We start from the raw sequence: 19,019 nt of genomic DNA on the forward strand, positions 1-19,019 counted from the left end.
AGACTTAGTTCTGCAGCATAAGCGGTTAAAAAGATTAGACAATTAACTGACATAGATACGGGGCGACTAGTATACTTTAGTTATTACCATAGTATTATGTCCTATGGTATATTGCTATGGGGCAACGCTGCCAATATTAATACAATATTTGTGCTGCAGAAGACCTAGGTTATTAATTGCGCGAATAGCCCATTCGCGCAATTAATAACCTAGGTCCTAAAGAATCATTCAGAGCAAAATTCAAAGAAATTAATATCTTGACTTTTGCTTCTCAATATATTCTTGATAATGTAATGTATGTTCATAGGCACATTAGTGAATTTGCTAGAAACTGTCATAACCATAATGTTAACACCAGGAACAGACAAACTGACGATGCCTACTACTCGGCTAAGTCGACTTAGTAAGTCTTTTGTGGGGCGATGTATATGCTTTTACAACAAGATCCCAGAAATGTTCAAAACAAAAGTATTACGTTATTCAAAAGAATTGTAAAAATCGTTTGTATGGTAAAGGTTAGGTACTATAACATAAATGACTTTCATAATGATACCAGAGATTGGGAATAGAGTGACCGCCCTCAGGCTATTAAATAATAAGTTTAATTGTACAATATTACTTTGTAAACATGTTTATACGATCAAAAAAAAAAGCCCGCTGAGTTTCTTGCGCCCATTCTTCTCAGGTCTGAGGCATTCATTTTGGAATGGGTGGTAGTTTTTGACTTTCAATAAGGGATGTCAAATCCTATTTTGAATAAAAATATTTGAATTTGATAACGACGACTTTTTATCTCAAGTAGGCCACAACCGGAGATAAGACTGAATATTGGGAATGGCCGTTAGAGGGTTGGGTTGGGGTGAATCTCTCCTGTTATTTAATTAAAGACTAAAACACTTCAAACTTACCTTAGCACTGGCTCTATTAGGATGTTTTAGGTCGTCAGTAGAATCTGCATAGGCTGGATTCTCTGGTAAATGCGGACGTAACCGCGGGTAACAGCTAGTTATGTCTTAATTTTATAAATTTCATTCGCTATAATATAAGTAATATTTTGTTTAGTCTGCATCAATGCCACAGGTGGCCAATTAAATGTAATACTTATATTATAGTAGGAATACAGTTTAGGATAGGATACTCAAGTATAAAAATATAAAAATAAAATAACACGAAGTATAAAATTATTTTATTACATATTATTTACACAAGCCCGTTGAACGATAAACTTATGACTAGTTATTAACATCGCATTTTATACAAAACTTTAAAATAATTTGTACAGAGACAATCAATGACGTTCTATACATGTGGACCTGTCGTACGCAGTCTAATAGCGGAACGGCAAAAGTGTGCTTAAAGACAATGTAAGCACACTTTTCTCCTTAGTCGTGTGTCAATCAACAAGCGTGCTAAAATAAGTGCTCAAATAATACGTTAAAGACGCAAAACAAGATGGTGTGTCTTATCAGCGGTAATTTTATTATATTTATATAAAATAGGTTTGCAAGCGTTAAAATTTTTGAAAAAGTAATATATTTTCATTAAAAATGGTACAATTATTGACAAGTATTCACATTCCTTTTTCTCCCGCTTGTCAGAATGAGACAGATGACACGACGTGACCAGCACACAGTCAGAAATTAAAACTATAGAGTCGCTCTTTTTTTAAAGGCCCAGTGAACAATGATTAGCAATATTGTATTTTGTGTACAGAAAGTCTTTCAATTTCAAACAAAAGCTGTACAACAAACACCCTGCGATACTAAATACAATGCCAAAAAGATACCCTGGAAAAGATGTCTAAGTTGTAAAGACTAATTTTAACAAAATATTATATTTATTTCAGGGAAATTAACATTTAATAACCAGTTTACAGAGTTGTTTAATGTAAATAATTACATTATATTTGAGTGTTACATTATCTCATTATAGGTAACCTTAACTTATTAGATCTAAATCCATTTGGAGCGTCAAGGAGTAATAAATATACACACAAACCAATAAATAAACATATAATCTTTCGCCTTTATAATATGAATATGATTAAAAATGTAAAAAACTTCCGACTGAAAAGATCTCGATAAGAAACTAGGGACAGTCTGACAAACGTAAAACATAATATAGTAACTCTCTTTTTCGTCAGGTCTTAAAAAATTCTAACTGCTACTCCACTGCGGTCACTGTCCAAATTCAAAATACGCAGCTTAAACTGAAAAAATGTTAAAATTGCTGCCTATTCACCAATAACATTTTAAACGATGTAAACGCCGAAATGTATAGATATGGCAGTCGATGCTTGTTTGTGGCATGTAACATATTTCGGTGTTGATTTTGTATGACATAAATTGTCTATACGTATAGAAAGTCATTGGGGAAAACACATACTCCATCATTATTCATGCAAAACCGTAGCATCAGGTGTAATAACCACATTAGGCCGCGTCCACATACGAGGGATTTCGATAAAATCTATGGAACGAAAGAGAAGGGCTACCTTTAGCTAGCTGGCTTCCGTTCGCGAAATCTCTTTGTATGGGGACGAGGCCTTTGGATAATTATTATCAAACAATAAAATTAAGTCATGTCTTTAAAATAATAAAAGTTTTTTATGCCGAATTTAAAAAAACCGTTCTTGGACGCATTCAGAAAGAAAAGAGTGAGAATTAGCAATGCTAACTTAAAGCATTGCTAATTCTCACTCTGTCTTCTTCTATTGACCTAAGTCAGAATGAGAAAAAACACTCCTTAGCGGCTGTTTAAAGTTAGCCGACTATTATGAATAAGGGGGGTTTGAATATAGCGTATAAACCTGTCAGCTCGATAATTAATGACCAATATGATGATATATCAATGTGTGCGTTAGCTTAGGTTTACAGAAATAAAACTGAAAACAAAATTTTAGGAACGATGCGGGACTCGAACCCGCGACCTCTCGCTTTCCGAGCGAGCGCTCTTTCCAACTGAGCCAATCGTTCGAGTGACGTATCGTTTATAAAATCTTGTATGCTTTGTTCAACTCTCAGGTTGTGGCTTCATCTGCAGGATATAATTTACAGCTGATAACCTTAGCTTAGGTTTAATATTCACAATACCAAAAAGCTACAAGTGGCTGACTGTTTACGACTTGTCAATCAAAATCGATAACAATATATTCGCTTTCCTTTTCTATCTTGCTGTATCTCCGTTAGAGATGTTCTTCTCTTTTGCACTCTTTCTCTGTCTTTACTAGAGGTTCCCAGACTTTTTTTCACATAGACTTAGTATAATATAACAATCCATGCATCCTTTCTCTTGCACTTAGCTGGAGCGAGATACGTTTATTGAAATCATGGCAACCTCTACCTGCGGCCATCTTGTAACTGTTAACCATGGATTATCGCAAACTATACAACTTTACTTACTTTACCGGACCACTTTGGAAACTAACGGTTAATTCGCTAGTATATTGTAAACAAGAAAAAGGACCATACACATAGATATACATATTATATATACAGATATTGCGCGTAATTTAATGTTATACTTTGTATAAAAAGGAAGTTATAAATAATAACCTAAAACATATTGCATACTAGATCAGTAAAGTATTTTATCTCTAGCAAAGTCAGCTATGGCTAAGCAACATACTCTATGCACAATCAGTAAAATGAACTATACAATTCGATTAAGGACTGGTCTCCGCTGAGCTCCGACTAGATACCGAAAGGAGTCGTAGAGTGCGACAACTAATTATACGACCGAGTGGGCGTACTCGAGCCAGTGTCGAACAATGTGTGACGTTGACGTGCCACATGTTCTGTTAAACTTTACTAATAATAATTGAAACTAAAATGCCGGGTTTCGTAGTAAAACTATGTAAAAATAATACTACAAGAAATAAGAAAGACACTGGAATCACATATCACCAGTAAGTATTTTGTATTTTATTTGTTACAAAATTTGAAAGATGTCATTGAGTGTCAAGATACCACGCACACAAGCATCTAATAGTTGCTGTAATAAAATAGTTATTGATCTTAAGTAGTACGGTATCTAGTTGAAGCGCAGCGGAGTCCAACCCCTAATCAATGTATACAAATTTTATTATGAAATAAACAATATAAACGATCTTGACCTATTCAACATGACCACATGTCACTTGACGTCAAATAAATAAAAAATAAATTATTAATTTAATTCTACAACATTATACATTTATTTATGAGGACTTGAAAATTTTTCGTATTTATTAAATATTTAACTAGCTGTAAGTATTCAAAGTTTCGGAATAAAATAAAATGTATTTAAAATCTTCCTATGGCCGCCATTTTGTTTTCTGTGCTTACGACACCAATTTTGAAACTTGGGAAAGTTGAAAAATATCTACCCCAGGAGATATTGTTTTACTTTGGTAGACGTCTATTAGTCTGCAACTATCCGGGATAACCACAAAAAAGACATATTAAAAGTCTATTTGAAACTTATGAGATAGATGGCTATCCCAGATTATTACATTAAAAAGAGACAGTAATACATATCAATGTCATTTAGCACATAATGAACTTTTCAAGTTTTATTTTTCAATTAAAAATAAATAAAAGTGAGTCTGAACAAAAGTCTGTCATAGTTTTAATTTTAAAATATCATTTCGATCTCTCTTGACTTTCCCTTCACAGAAATACAATTGGCTAGAGACACTGTCATGTTAAGACTGTACGAGTTTACATCATATCATAATTACTATGATTTTAACATTAGCACGGATTTGTAACGGCATAAGTAGGGATGTCGAGGGTTTTTAATTTACTAATTTATTTACAAATAGTTAAAATCGTCTTGTATCTATAATTTCACGGTTTTCAAGAAGATTTCACGACTCTAAAATTATCGTAGTATTGAAATTTGTTTGCCGGACTCGATCTTGTCTGTTGTAGCACGAATAGTAAAAAAAGGGTGCACTTGCATTGTAGTGTTCTGGGGCATAGGGTGTGGGATGCGGCTGTTGATAAGCCCGTGAGATATTATATATTTAAGCCTTAACCCCTGGAGCCCTATTACCAAAATCGAAATACGAAGTTTCGGTTGAGGGATCGTACATTTTCTTATTACGAAAGTGTTTCGGATCCGAAGTTCGATACGAAGTTCGCGATTAGACATTTTGTCTTTCGTTTACCTTATTCCCAAATTCACTTGACATTTACTTTTACGTTTGACATTGTTATGATCGTAACTACAACTTCACTTTTTTGTCTATGGTTCCGAAGCGAAATCCGCCGAAATTTGTTTTTTTTTCGGACCGAAACTTCGGCTATCGATTTTGGCAATAGACCTCCCGTTTCAAACATTCTATAGAAAAAAATGATGAGACATCTCCTCTCCTCTCCGCTTGATCCATTTCCACCGAATCTAAGCGGAGAGGATATGTGGAAATAACGAAATCTTATTGGTTATCAAAACGCATCTCCTCTCCTCTCCGCTTTGGTGGAAACCGGGCCTAAGGCTGACGGGTGCAGAGTAATGTGTTTGGGCTCGTGTCGTAGCTAGTTTAGATATTGGTCGTATAATATTATCAACGCTTAGGGCAGACGTTCCATCTAAAGCATAGTTTCTCAACCTTATTTTGCTCACTTTAAGAATATATTTTTTTCTAGAGTATTTTCGTGTATTTTTAAGACTATATTTTTTAATCTACCCACGCCCCATCTGCGCCATCTCAATGCCCCCTAACTTTCTCTGGGTCTTCTACTGCCCCCCGAAAATCTCAAACGCCCACAAGGGGGCGTTATCGCCCACGTTGAAAACCTATGGTCTAGATAGACTGAGACAGCAGTGAACGCGTTGAAAAAAAATAGCGGCCCTTATAGCCTTGTCTGTTCTCATGCATTACCAAACAACAAGAGGCACTATTTAGACGTATATAATATATAAGCGCGTTCCCTAAGACTGCTTTATTCCCATAACAATTAACAAGTCAATAACCAAAGAATATACAAATTAAAACGAGTTACATAACACTTAAATATAAGATATTGCATATTATGCAACGTATGTACATTGAGTATACACTTATATACTATATAATGTTATTTACGCTAAGCGGCAGCGTGAGTTCAAACTCAACACCAAAGTGGAATCAGTTGCGGCGGCGCGTTTGCGTCGTTGCTACGATGACGTCACGCGGGACTCTGAAAATACATTTAAATATTTAATTTCATGCATTTTAGCCACAAATAAAAATAACAATTAGATATTAAACGGAGCTCAACTGCAAGCAACAAAATTCCTTGTGTGTTAGATATGATATATGTTTACATAACTCTGGACTCATTCAAATCTGTGAAGGCAATTTCAGTTTAATATTTATTTAATCAAATCAAATCTCATTTTTTTTATGTAATACGAGGACAAACGAGCGCGATCACCTGGTGTGTGTTAAGTGATCACCGCCGCCCACATTCTCTTGCAACACCAGAGGAATCACAAGAGCGTTGCCGGACTTTAAGGAAGGTGTACGCGCTTTTTTTGAAGGTACCCATGTCGTATCGTCCCGGAAACACCGCACAAGGAAGCTCATTCCACAGCTTCGTAGTACGTGGAAGAAAGCTCCTTGAAAACCGCACTGTGGAGGACCGCCACACATCCAGATGGTGGGGATGATATCTTAACTTGTGGCGTGTCGTGCGAAGGTGTAATTCGGCGGCAGGAATCAGGTTAAACAGCTCTTCGGAACACTCCCCGTGATAAATGCGGTAGAAGACACACAATGAAGCGACGTCTCTACGCAACGCCAAGTGATCCAGCCGTTCACAGAGCACTGGGTCCCCGACAATTCGAGCTGCTCTGCGTCAATTGGATCGAGCAGATACTGGGGTGCGCCGGATACTATATATTTACAATACTATGACTAAATAAAATTAAAACTATCATTACGTGGAAGCGTACGAAGAATACTAGCAGCAATTCCACGTTGGATAGCTAGGCTGATCCGTTGACCGAGATAGCTGCCAGTGCTGCACCCTATTGCGGCGCAAAGATAGTGCTTTGCACATTCATAGTGTCTCGACACCAAACGGCATAAAGAACGGCAGAAGGCAAATTAGTATCATTTCTTGTGAATCGCATCACGTAGACGTCTGTCATTCCACAACCGCGCGTTTTGTTCGAAATTTCTTGCCTCGCACAACCACTTTGTGGAATCAACTACCGGCAGCGGTCTTCCCGAATAGATACGACTTAGGGACCTTCAAGAAAAAAGCATACTCCCACCTTAAAGACCAACGCATTTCTTGACACACCTGTTGTTGCGGATGTCCATGGGCGGTTGCCTCACCTCTCCCCATCCCGTTAGCCCCCTCTCATATAACTTTTTTTTTTTTACTTCACATTGAGAACGGTAATACCATTAGTCTTGGGTATGCTTTGTCGGTCTTTGAAGTGAGATTAGTACATGGTAGAGTATGTTTTCTTGCAGAACTAACAGCAGTAAAGTTTTTATAACCACTCTCCACTTCTTGCTTACCTCGTCTTGCCTCGCGTACTGCGACACGCTGATGATGTCCTGCAGACAGTGTGCGAACTCCTCAATTACGACCCGCATTGGGTCTGCTTCGCCCGTCTCCGCGTTCAGCTTCTCGCTCTCCATCCCGGCGGCCACGAGGCAATGGCACACAGCTTCAATCACCTCGGTCGTCATAAAACTGCAGGGGTCCCTAAGAATACATTTATTTATTTATTTATTTAAAACATCACAAAATCCACAGAACTTAAATTAGGTTATAATAATACTATTTTGTAGGACTTACATTTAATAACGATATTATAATAAGACATGATATTTATGCGTGTGTGGTTTGGTGAGTGTGTGTGTGTGTGTTTGTGAATTACTCTAAATTTAACCTTTATATTATTTTTATTAACACTCCTTTTAAAGCAGCCTTTACTGTTATTTGAAATCAGTACTGTTGAATTGCTTATTATAGTTGCATAGAGTGAACTTGTGACAAACATTCTAACATATAATTTGTTTTCTATACTTTTGTTCTGTATCATTATGTAATTATTGTGTTCGTTGCAAATAAATATATTTCTATTTCTTTTTATAAATGGAAATGGATCCATAATGACGACCTGTATAGCCGAATGGTTAGCGATCCTACCTATTAAGCTAGAGGTCCCGGGTTCGAATCCCGGTAGGTGTAAGCATTTATATGATGAATATGAATGTTTATTTCCGAGTCAGGGATGTTTAAATGTGTTTATGTATGTTATATGAATTTATGTATGTTTAAGTAAGTATATTGTATTAAATATATCATTGTCTTGTAACACATAACACAGGCTATATATTATGCTTAACTTGGGCTAAAATAATGAAGATAAGCAGAACCACACAGAATAATACAAGTAAATGAGACTTACAGAGGTAAAAAAAATAATTAAGAACTACTAACATAAGAAAATACAATTGATACAAAAAAAAACAAATATATGTATAATATTATAGTGATTAGCTTAATTTTAAAGTACTGTGTAGCTGTTATTGCTATCAAAAGGAGTTTTTAAATACTACGCTCTTATTAAGATGCATATAAAGACACGACATGTCAATGTCGTTTAGAAGTGGGAGAGTCACGCTGCCGTCTTTTGACGTCAGACTCGTCAGGGTTAATTACCTCACTCGCACAGAATACCGGCGTGAAGTAGCGGCCTAGTGCCGCTATGTTTCGCATAGGCAAGTGTCGAGGACCGGTGGCCATTTTCCTCCTATTCCATAAAAAAAAAAGTGGCGAGGACACTGCATTAGTTTGCTGCGATTTTAATAGAAACGTGTGTGACTCACTTGGTAGGGGCAGCGCCCCGCTGGGGAGGTGCGTCCCGTACAGGCTCCACGCGAGGCCTCGCTCGCTCCATACAGTCGCTCACGTTGCGGCACCCCACACATTTGCACATCGCCGTACACGCTATACGAGCCTGCGCATACCACAATTTTAACGACTGCTTTTTAAACAATTTGTTATGTTTTTAAAGTGATAACCCTCACTTCTAGGATTAATACGATAATCCATGGTTAACAGTTAAAAGATGGCCGCAGGTAGAGGTTGCCATGATTTCAATAAACGTATCGAGATATTGTAATCGCTCGAGTAGATAATCGCTCCAGCTAAGTGAGCTGAAGTAAAGAGAAAGTGAATCTATTGTTACCGATGTTGATTGACAGGTTGTAAACAGTCAGCCACGTGTAGATTTTTAGTATTGTGAATATTAAACCTAAGCTAAGGTTATCAACTTTAAAGTAGATCCTGCAGATGATACCACAACCTGAGAGTTGAACAAAGCATACAAGATTTTATGAAGATACGTCTCTCGAACGGTTAGCTCAGTAGGGAGAGCACTGGTACGGAACGCCAGAGGTCGAGGTGGGTTCGAGTCCCGCATCGTTCATAAAATCTTGTTTTTCAAAATTTATTTGTGACTGCTTTTTAAATTGACGAATGCATAACCGTGCAGAATGGGATGTCGCCATGCCAACTTAATGGCTGACAGGCTTGCCCTGCATATTTCAGAATGACAACTCGATAATTGAATTATCCAAATGTTATGAGTTTTCTTTAGTATTGATTGCGCCAATATTTTTCTTAAGACAATTCATCTCCTGAGGATGCCTCGTTACGAGAGTCTCGTCGTGCCAGAGTTTGGCGAGTCAACATCTCTTGAGGATGCCTCGTGTAGAGGCGAAACACGTATTTAAAGACAAATATTGGCGGAATTAACATTTAAGAAAACTAAAAACATTCGGATAATTATGGATTTCCGCAAAGTAACGCCTACTTCACTAAATAGATAATTGAACTACAGAATTAGCAGACGCCTCTGTTTATGACATGATTATTCTCAAATTTAACATTTTATTAAGATAAAACCTTTAGTTGCGAATGCGACGGGTAACTACAAGTAACAGAATAAAGGCAAACAAGTAATAGATGTATAGAGCGTACTAAGAAAGACTTTGCTCAGTCTTAACTTAAGTAAAACTTACCCAAGTATGATAAAACGCAAACTTGACTTGTCTTATCTTAAGCTTAGCATAATTTCAGCTGTCAATCTTAATATATTATATAAATAACATGACACGTTGTTTGTCCGCGACGGACTCCTTAACTAATGAACGGATTTTAATGGGGATTACTCCATGGAGTGTAGTTTGGTCCAAATTGAGAGATAGGATAGTTTATTTCGATTTGGAACCCATAAGTATTTTTATTTTCAACATTTGTTTTGTATGGACATATTTTCTATGAGAGAATTTAGTGACGCACGGTTTGACAGTTCCGCTGTGAAACAATTTCATTATAACAACAGGGAGCATTTTTTACGAAATAATTCTTGATGTTTTGAAATATTATTGGTAAATTTCTATAAAACAGTATTTTTTTTAATATCTACAGAACAACGTCTGTCGGGGCAACTAGTTGACTAAAAAAACGAAACTAAAGATTATGCTAATATAAACTTACACTCAACTCAGTTTGATGTAAGTAAACCCTGCGCATAGTCTAACCACGCTCTAGAGATCTCATCCTAAGATGAAAAATTCAAAGAATATTGAAAGGTTTTAATAGTGACATGCATAAAACCTATATAATAACTAGCTGACCCGACAGACGTTCTGTAGATAATAAAAAAAATACTGTTTTATAGGAAATTCCCAATAATATTTCGAAACATCAAAAATTATTTCGTATCGTATGCTCCTTGTTGAAATTGTTTCACAGCAGAACTGTCAAACCGTGCGTCACAAAATTCTCTCACAGAAAATATGTCCATACAATACAAATATTAGAAATAAAAATAATTATGGGTCCCAAATCGAAATAAAAAGTATCCTATCTCTCAAGTTGGACTAAACTGCACTCCATGAAGTAATCCCAATTAAAATCCGTTCATTAGTTTAGTAGTCCATCGCGGGCAAACCAGGTGTCACGTAATTTATATATATTAGATCTAACGAAACCTTTTCTTAATTTGAGCTAATATTGATAAAAATAGAAGAATGTTATAAACTTATCGGTATGTTTCACATTAATTACTTCTTGTCACTAGTAAGACGCAGTGATAGTATGGACGCGATCTGATCATGATCGCCGGAATACGTTGGATGAGGAGGAGAGCAGGACCGATCGTCGTGGTGATATTTAACATAAAACTTAGAGTAAGAATTGTAAAATATTATTTTTGCATGCCTACCCGGCAGATTGTTAGCACCTATGATTATAATGTAACACCAAAAAAATCTATGCAATTAAATAACTTGATTTGATATTTCGGAGAGGACTTTGTCCAGCAGTGGACGTCTACCGGCTGATGATGATATGGCATTGAATATATAATTAATATTTAATCCTTGTTCCACAGATTTTTTTAAAGGTTGTATTGAAGTAACGAGAAATATATGGGCCGTCTCACCTCAAAACATTCACAATAATTCTTGAGACATCCACTCCTTTTACAGTTACATCCTTTAGTGTGCCTCCTTATTGTTTCTGGACCTTTCGCTTTGCCTATTTTGGGCCTGAAAATATAAAAATATTTTTGTTTTCTGTATTTTAAATCATTAACCTACTCACATATTGACATATCAAAATTGGTCTAGCATTATCGCGATGTCATGTCGTATATACGCTACTATATTCGGACCAAGACGCTGCTTATAAACAAAATTTAATAAAACCGACAGACATTGTTCTGTATATAATAAATAAAATACTGTTATCTTATGAATTTGTCAATAATATTTCATAACATCAAGAATTATTTCGTAAAATATGCTCCCTGTTGTTATAATGAAATCTATTGTTTCACAGCAGAACTGACAAACTGTGCATCAGTAAATTCCATGTCCATACAAAACATATTGGAAAAATAATTATGAATCCCAAATCGAAATAAAAACTATCCCATATCTCAAGTTGGACTAAACTGAACTCCATGAAGTAATCCCAATTAAAATCCGTTCATTAGTTTAGGAGTTCACTGGAAACAAACATCAGGACACTGGATTTATATATATTAAGATAATCAAAACAATACCTACCACTGAGATGATTGGCCGCTAACAGGCATAATTGGTCCTTTATGTCTAGTGTTGTATATCTAACATAACCTATTTAAATAAAACACTTTTAAAGGATTAGATTTTGCATAAAAGTTTTTATTATTATTTTAGTTGACTTATCAAGACCTTCCCAGATCTCGTTTTATTCATTCATCCGCAGTTAACTAATAACGACGACCTGTATAGCCGAGTGGTTAGCGATCCTACCTACTAAGCTAGAGGTCCCGGGTTCGAATCCCGGTAGGTGCAAGCATTTATATGATGAATATGGATGTTTGTTTCCGAGTCATGGATGTTTAAATGTATTTATGTATGTTTAAGTAAGTATATTGTATTAAATATATCATTGTCTTGTAACCCATAACACAGGCTATATAAGCTTAAGTTGGGGCAAGATATTTTGTGTGAAAAGTGTGTGTCAATAACGAATGTAAGTTACAATTACACGCGTTTTAGTCCTTTAAAAAGTGTTGTATTTAAATTTAAAACACTCGCGTTAATCAAGAAATAGTTATTTATGCAACTGTTGTGAAATAAGGGGTATTGAAACACGAATGTGAGTTTATAATAGTATCACATGAGTATTTTAATACCGAATTATCAACAGTTGCAGGCAAGACTTTATCTACACTCATAGTAAGAATCCTCTATTAAAGATTCTGAAACAGTTAGCTTATTGCCAACATTAAAACACCCAACGTCCTAATAACCATTACATCATCCAAACGAGTGTTGTAATGAAATTCAGTACAACATTACAACACTCGTTTAAAGCATGGGTGAAAATAATAGTTATTTATGCAACTGTTGTGTAATAAGGTTATTAAAACACGAATGTGGGTTGGGTGATAATAGTATCACATGAGTGTTTTAATACCTAATTATCAACAGTTGCATACAAGACTTTATCTACACCCAGAATATAAATCCTCTAAAAGATTCTGAAACAGTTGGCTTACTTACACAGTTGGCCTTATATCATCCATTATTGTTTATATACAAATAAACTCAAGAATTATTTATTTTAGTAGTTATTTACATTTTCTATAGTGCAATTATTAAAATTCACTTGAATATTATGTCCTTTTGCAGCGTTTAAAATATTTGCTGTCAAAACTTGAATCGCTCATTTTTTCAAGAAAAATGGCGGGGTTCGTAAAAACCTACTTTTTTTTACGGCGCGCCACGTTCTGGTAGTGTGGAACGCGCGTAAACGAAAATGTTCTTTTTTTGAAATTCATACAGATACCACGCATCGAGCAATAAGAATGTGGCTGTCTTTTGAAACTCTTTGCGCATGAAGGGAGCGAAAAAAAAACCAAGGAGTGTTGTTATGAAATTCAGTACAACATTACAACACTCGTTTTATTTGGATGATGTAATGGTTATTACGACATCGGGTGTTTTAATGTTGGTAATAAGCTAACTGTTTCAGAATCTTTAATAGAGGAATTAAAGCATGGGTGTAGATAAATACTATAACCTAACCTAACGTACGTTACGTTAGAGAGATCGCGGTTGTAGGACATACTTGAAAGCTAGAGGGTTCCTGTCGAGACAGCCGCGGATGGCCTTCTGTCGTAGCTCCTCGTTCTGCAGGTTGTTGTGGCAGTTGATACAGTTGCAGCGGTTGCAGAACTCGCCGTTAGCGAAGCAGTCACAGTACAGCTTCAGGCACTGCGACTTGGTGCAGTTGCAAGGCTTGCGCATGCGCAGCACCATCTCCGAAGGGTTCATATCTAAACCAATAGATAAAACAAATACTAAATTAAAGCATTGGGATTAAAATGCGCTGCCTTTTTTTAGCTCACAGTTTTACACTTTCGTCATCCATATTTACACCCATCGCTTTAAATCAAATTAATATCACTTTATTCATGTAGGTCAAGGAAATGATACTTATATTTTTTTTTTCACTTTATCTTTTTTTTCATATCAAGCCAATTCAATTCTTTTAAATCAACATTTACAGCTTCATCTAAACAAACACTGAGAGAACATTACAAAATGTGAATTCTAAGGGGTAACGCTGCCCAAATTGTATTGAATTATGATAAACTATTAATGGAAAATGTAAAATACAGATATTTCAATGTTAACCTATTCTACATAAGTAGGATTACAGGGGGCAGACCCCAAGTGGCTCACGTGATGAAAAGCGAGAACCACCAAGTATGAAAACTGGTATTGGTCAACAGAAGTATCTCAGAGATGCCTTTAAGGGAATATGCTCTAGATTAGACGCTTAAAGGTCTCTAAGTAGTATTTTTGGTTCTTAGGTGTCTGTGCGGGGCACAAAATGTCTTACAAATCGTGCGATTGAAAAAAAAAAGATATTATATACCAGTGGGAGGCTCCTTTGCACAGGATGCCGGCTAGATTATGGGTGCACATTTCTGCCGTGAAACAGTACTGTGCAAGTATATTTGTGTTTGAAATTACTGGACAAATGAGACTTAACATCTTATGTATCAAGGAGACGAGCGATATTGTAGGGTCGTTAAGAATGTTCGGTTTAAGAATCCTGAGCGGCACTGCATTGTTAGTGTATCAATTACCATCAGCTGAAAGTCCTGCTCGTCTCGTCCCTTATTGTCATACAAAAAAACTTCACACAAATAATCATTAACACCTGAACGTCATTCACTCCGATCGGTCTTTTTCTAAATTTGCAATCATTAAGATTGAAAATTGAATAAAACAAAATGGTCGAGTGGCGAGTCATTTTCGATTTTTTTAATCATTCATCGTGGCAGGAATCAGATCAAATCCTTACAAAAACTAGAAATAAGGGATTGCTTGTAACTAATTCTAGTAGGCTTCATAAGATACATAATAGCTTTAAGGGTAAATGTATACACTTCTACAATAAAGTCCCAGCCACTGTTCAGGCATTATCTATAAATAAATTTAAATGTTTTATAAAAAAAATGGCTCTGTCGTAAATCCTATTACTCCACTGCTGAATATCTAAATGATCGGACAGCCTGGGACTAGATTGTTATTATTTTATAGCGTTAGAAATGACTGTACAATATTGTATATTTTTATTGAAAAGAGCGCAAAAAAAGAATGCTGGGAGAGTTTCTTTCGCCGCTTCTTCTCTCCCAGAGCGCCATTTGTTTCCAAAGCGGTAGTATGACATCAAAAAGAATTCTAAAGGAATCAATTGAGAAAATAAATGCCTTTTATGCGTTTCAATGTAAAAAGGATAATGATTCAGTGTTATATTATCCTTTTTTTCATTACTATTGATTAATTGTATTTCATATTTTTGCTGCTACGAAATACCAGGTATGAAATCTCTATGAAATACATTTTGATGGGCTTAAATTTTCCCAACATTTACCTACAATGGTAAATGTATATTTTTTTACACCATCGGAAAGATTTCAGCGAACAGAAAGCATACCAACTTTTTGGAAAAAAGCTGATATTATGACGGATATATTATCAATTGAAAATAAGGGTTCTTTTTCGATATTTGAGTCAAAATAAGGTGAAAAAATAAATATTTCAATTCAAATAATTTTCACCAAATTTCGTGGAGAATATTTTTTTTCTGTTAAAAATAATAAATAAAAACCGTAAAACTTGGTTTTTTGAATTTTAATCTCAAAATTTATGTGAAAAAACTGTGAAAACAAAAGTTGTAGATCTTTTTATTACCTAGACCTTTGCCGTTTTACTTTTTCCATAGGACTTGCAGTTTTGCCGGAAATCGAGATAAACCATTTTTTACACTTAAACCCCCCTCCCTTCCCTCAGATCGCCCGTAATTTATTTTTACTTTTTATTTTTATTATATTCTCTTCCATTTCCAATGGGTTTCATCCTATTACAATTATTTTTATGGTTTCAATAATTATTGAGCCTGGTCTATAAATGTAAAACGAGAATTTCACACATACCTTGTTCCGAAGCTGACAAATCATTGTTGATAGAGTCATATCTCATGGAGTCATATGTGTCATCTTGTCTCAACATGTCGTTGCTATGCGATAGTGATTCCGACTGAAAAATTACAATTATCTTTACAACCAGTCTTTTTAAAACCGCGTTCTATTAATACTTTAATGTGCGCGACAAGCTATGTCTTACACTCGCGATTTATGACACTTTGTTAGTGTGCGTGAATTGCTCAAAATAGAGGTTTTTTTTTTTTTATGAAAATAAGAGACGAGACGAGCAGGACGGTCAGCTGATGGTAATTGATGCGCCCTGCTCATTACAAGTCACACACTCAGGATTCTTGAAAAACCCCAAAAATTCTGAGCAGCACTACAACTGCGCTCGTCACCTTGAGACATAAGATGTTAAGTCTCATTTGCCCAGTAATTTCACTAGCTACGGCGCCCTTCAGACCGAAACACAGTAATGCTTTCACGGCAGAAATAGGCGCCGTTGTGGTACCCATAATCTAGACGGCATCCTGTGCAAAGGAGCCTCCCACTGGTAATTAACTAATAATTCTAAGCTCATTTTTTTTTCGACGTTTTCACAGCTGCCATAGTCAATCTAGTCGTATAAATGACCTAAGCCAGAGACCATCGTATTATTGATATAATTAATAGGACAGCCTGCACAACCCCACAATTTTTTTTTATGGAAAAGGAGGACAAACGAGGTCACCTGGTGTTAAGTGATCAACGCCGCCCACATTCTCTTGCAACACCAGAGGAATTACAGGAGCGTTGCCGGCCTTTAAGGAAGGTGTACGCGCTTTTTTTGAAGGTAACCATGTCGTAGCATCCCGGAAACACCGCACAAGGAAGCCCACTCCACAGCTTTGTGAAATAAAGCTCCTTAAAAACCGCACTGTGGAGGACCGCCACACATCCAGATGATATGATATCCTAACTTGTGGCGTGTAATAATAATTCCTAATTCGAGCTGCTCATATTAAGAAATCGAGGTCAGATGTCAAATCTTAAATGCCGCGACGAAATAATTATAGGATTGCACATGCGAGTACTTCCTTTAGATATCAATATAATTTTACCGAGATGTTCTGGTCGTTCTCGCTCTGTACTTCCACAATGTGCTCGAAGGCCGCCGGGATCACGATCAGTGGATGCTGCTCATCATCATTCACCACCATCTCAGTGTCCTTCTCGGGTTCCATTTTCACCGGACTCTGGAAGTAACGTAACACAGGAGTGCGATTAAACTGTTACTAGCAGATGATAAACATACATCACTACATTTATTATAAATAAAACTGAAAACAAAATATTAAAACTGTAACACGCGACCTCTCGCGATGCGTGCGAGCGCTCTTTCCATCTGAGCCAACCATTCGAGTAACGTATCGTCATAAAATCTTGTATGCTTTGTTCAACTCTCAGGTTGTGGCTTCATCTACAAGATCTATTTTTAATCTAATTTACTAAGTTTTTGTATACATTAACTACGTTTGTTGGAGGTGTCTGAAAAAATAAGCCATCTGCGAGCTCTCAACGAAAACGCTGTCTAAGCCCTTTGATATTTACCAAAATAATATATGGTGAAATTGTCTATCTTATATAGGTCTACAGATAAGTTCGCTAGGGCATATGTCTATCTCTTAGGGATAACAAACTTTACCCATTTTAACACTATAAAAAATTGGCAATTATAAAGTAGTAATGTAAAAGCTACCGTGGCCACCAAGAGCTCACTGTTGCTCAGAGGGCAATGGAGAGGGCTATGCTCGGAGTTTCCCTGCGAGATCGAATCAGAAATGAGGAGATCCGTAGGTGCAGTCACCGAAATAGCCCAAATGATTGCGAAACTGAAGTGGCACTGGGCAGGGCACATAGTTCGACGGACAGATGGCCGTTGGGGCAGTAAAGTCCTCGAATGGCGACCACGTACCGGAAGACCCCCCACAAGATGGACCGACGATCTGGTCAAGATCGCCAGAGTAGGTTGGTTCCTTGAAAACCGCACTGTGGAGGACCGCCACACATGCAGATGGTGGGGATGATATCTTAACTTGTGGCGAGTCGTGCGAAGGTGGAATTCGGCGGCAGGAATCAGGTTAAACAGCTCTTCGGAACACTCCCCGTGATAAATGCGGTACAAGACACACAATGAAGCGACGACTCTACGCAACGCCAAGTGATCCAGCCGTTCGCAGAGCACTGGGTCCCCGACAATTCGAGCTGCTCTGCATTGCACGCGGTCAAATGGATCGAGCTGATACTGGTGTGCGCCAGACCAGAGATGACAGCAATACTCCATGTGTGGCCGGACCTGCGCTTTGTAGAGCGCTAGAATGTGGGCCGGCTTGAAGTATTGCTGTGTTCTATTAATGACGCCCAGCTTCTTCGAAGCCAATTTGGCTTCGCCCTCCAGATGGCCACGAAATTGGCAATCGCTCGAGATTTCGATTTGTTTGCACAAATACGATATTTTTATCATTTTATTACTACACACATTGCTCAAGTATACAGTAAGTTGCAGAATAGCCCGTGAATACCTGCACCGTTTGTTTCCTATACTCCACGTCGACCTCGTGGTTAACTCCTGCATCATCCCCCATGGTGGTTTCTATCAGGGCTCTAAGCGCGTCCTTGCAGTCATGTCCCTGCTCCTTCTTGCCGCACTCTGTATTGGGTGTTTCTTCCTGGACTTCAATTTCTATACTTTTCGATTCGGCTAATGAGCTTAAAGGCACGAGAAGGCTCTGTGAAGGGCGCGATGCGGTTGGCTGTAAAGAGAGTATTCGATTAAACAGAATACATAAAAAAGGGTTAATAAGTTACATAGTCTCTACACCTGAAGTCGATGACGTCACATCAACGCTTTGTTACGGTGTGCAAAACAAGCATCACAAGGATATTATTATTAATAAATAAACAACGATTTATTTTTATTATTATTATATTTTTTTTATTTCGATTATAGTTGAAGTAAAAAAAAGTATTTATTTTTCTGGCAGTAG

The 19,019-nt window shown here is 36.8% G+C and overlaps 1 protein-coding gene and 1 non-coding gene across 2 annotated transcripts in view; both read right to left on the reverse strand.

Annotated features, from left to right (window-relative positions):
• Positions 1-2,901: 2,901 nt before the first annotated feature.
• Trnas-gga (transfer RNA serine (anticodon GGA)) lies at positions 2,902-2,975 on the reverse strand. The gene has a single exon. It is a non-coding gene; the product is annotated as a tRNA-Ser (tRNA).
• A 2,874-nt stretch (positions 2,976-5,849) lies between these two features.
• Positions 5,850-19,019, reverse strand: part of LOC126973766 (protein lin-54 homolog) — a 37,579-nt gene continuing 24,409 nt past the window's right edge. Inside the window, exons 14-21 of the mRNA XM_050821084.1 lie at positions 18,555-18,785; positions 17,094-17,228; positions 16,003-16,105; positions 13,623-13,830; positions 11,443-11,548; positions 8,819-8,949; positions 7,499-7,688; positions 5,850-6,164 (exon numbers count right to left, since the gene is read on the reverse strand). Of these exons, the coding sequence (XP_050677041.1) occupies positions 6,153-6,164; positions 7,499-7,688; positions 8,819-8,949; positions 11,443-11,548; positions 13,623-13,830; positions 16,003-16,105; positions 17,094-17,228; positions 18,555-18,785 (1,116 nt within the window). The 3' untranslated portion in view covers positions 5,850-6,152. The remainder of the gene's footprint in view (positions 6,165-7,498; positions 7,689-8,818; positions 8,950-11,442; positions 11,549-13,622; positions 13,831-16,002; positions 16,106-17,093; positions 17,229-18,554; positions 18,786-19,019) is intronic.

Source organism: Leptidea sinapis, chromosome 30 (genome assembly GCF_905404315.1).
Source record: "Leptidea sinapis chromosome 30, ilLepSina1.1, whole genome shotgun sequence".
In the NCBI taxonomy this organism is placed as follows: Eukaryota; Metazoa; Arthropoda; class Insecta; order Lepidoptera; family Pieridae; genus Leptidea; species Leptidea sinapis.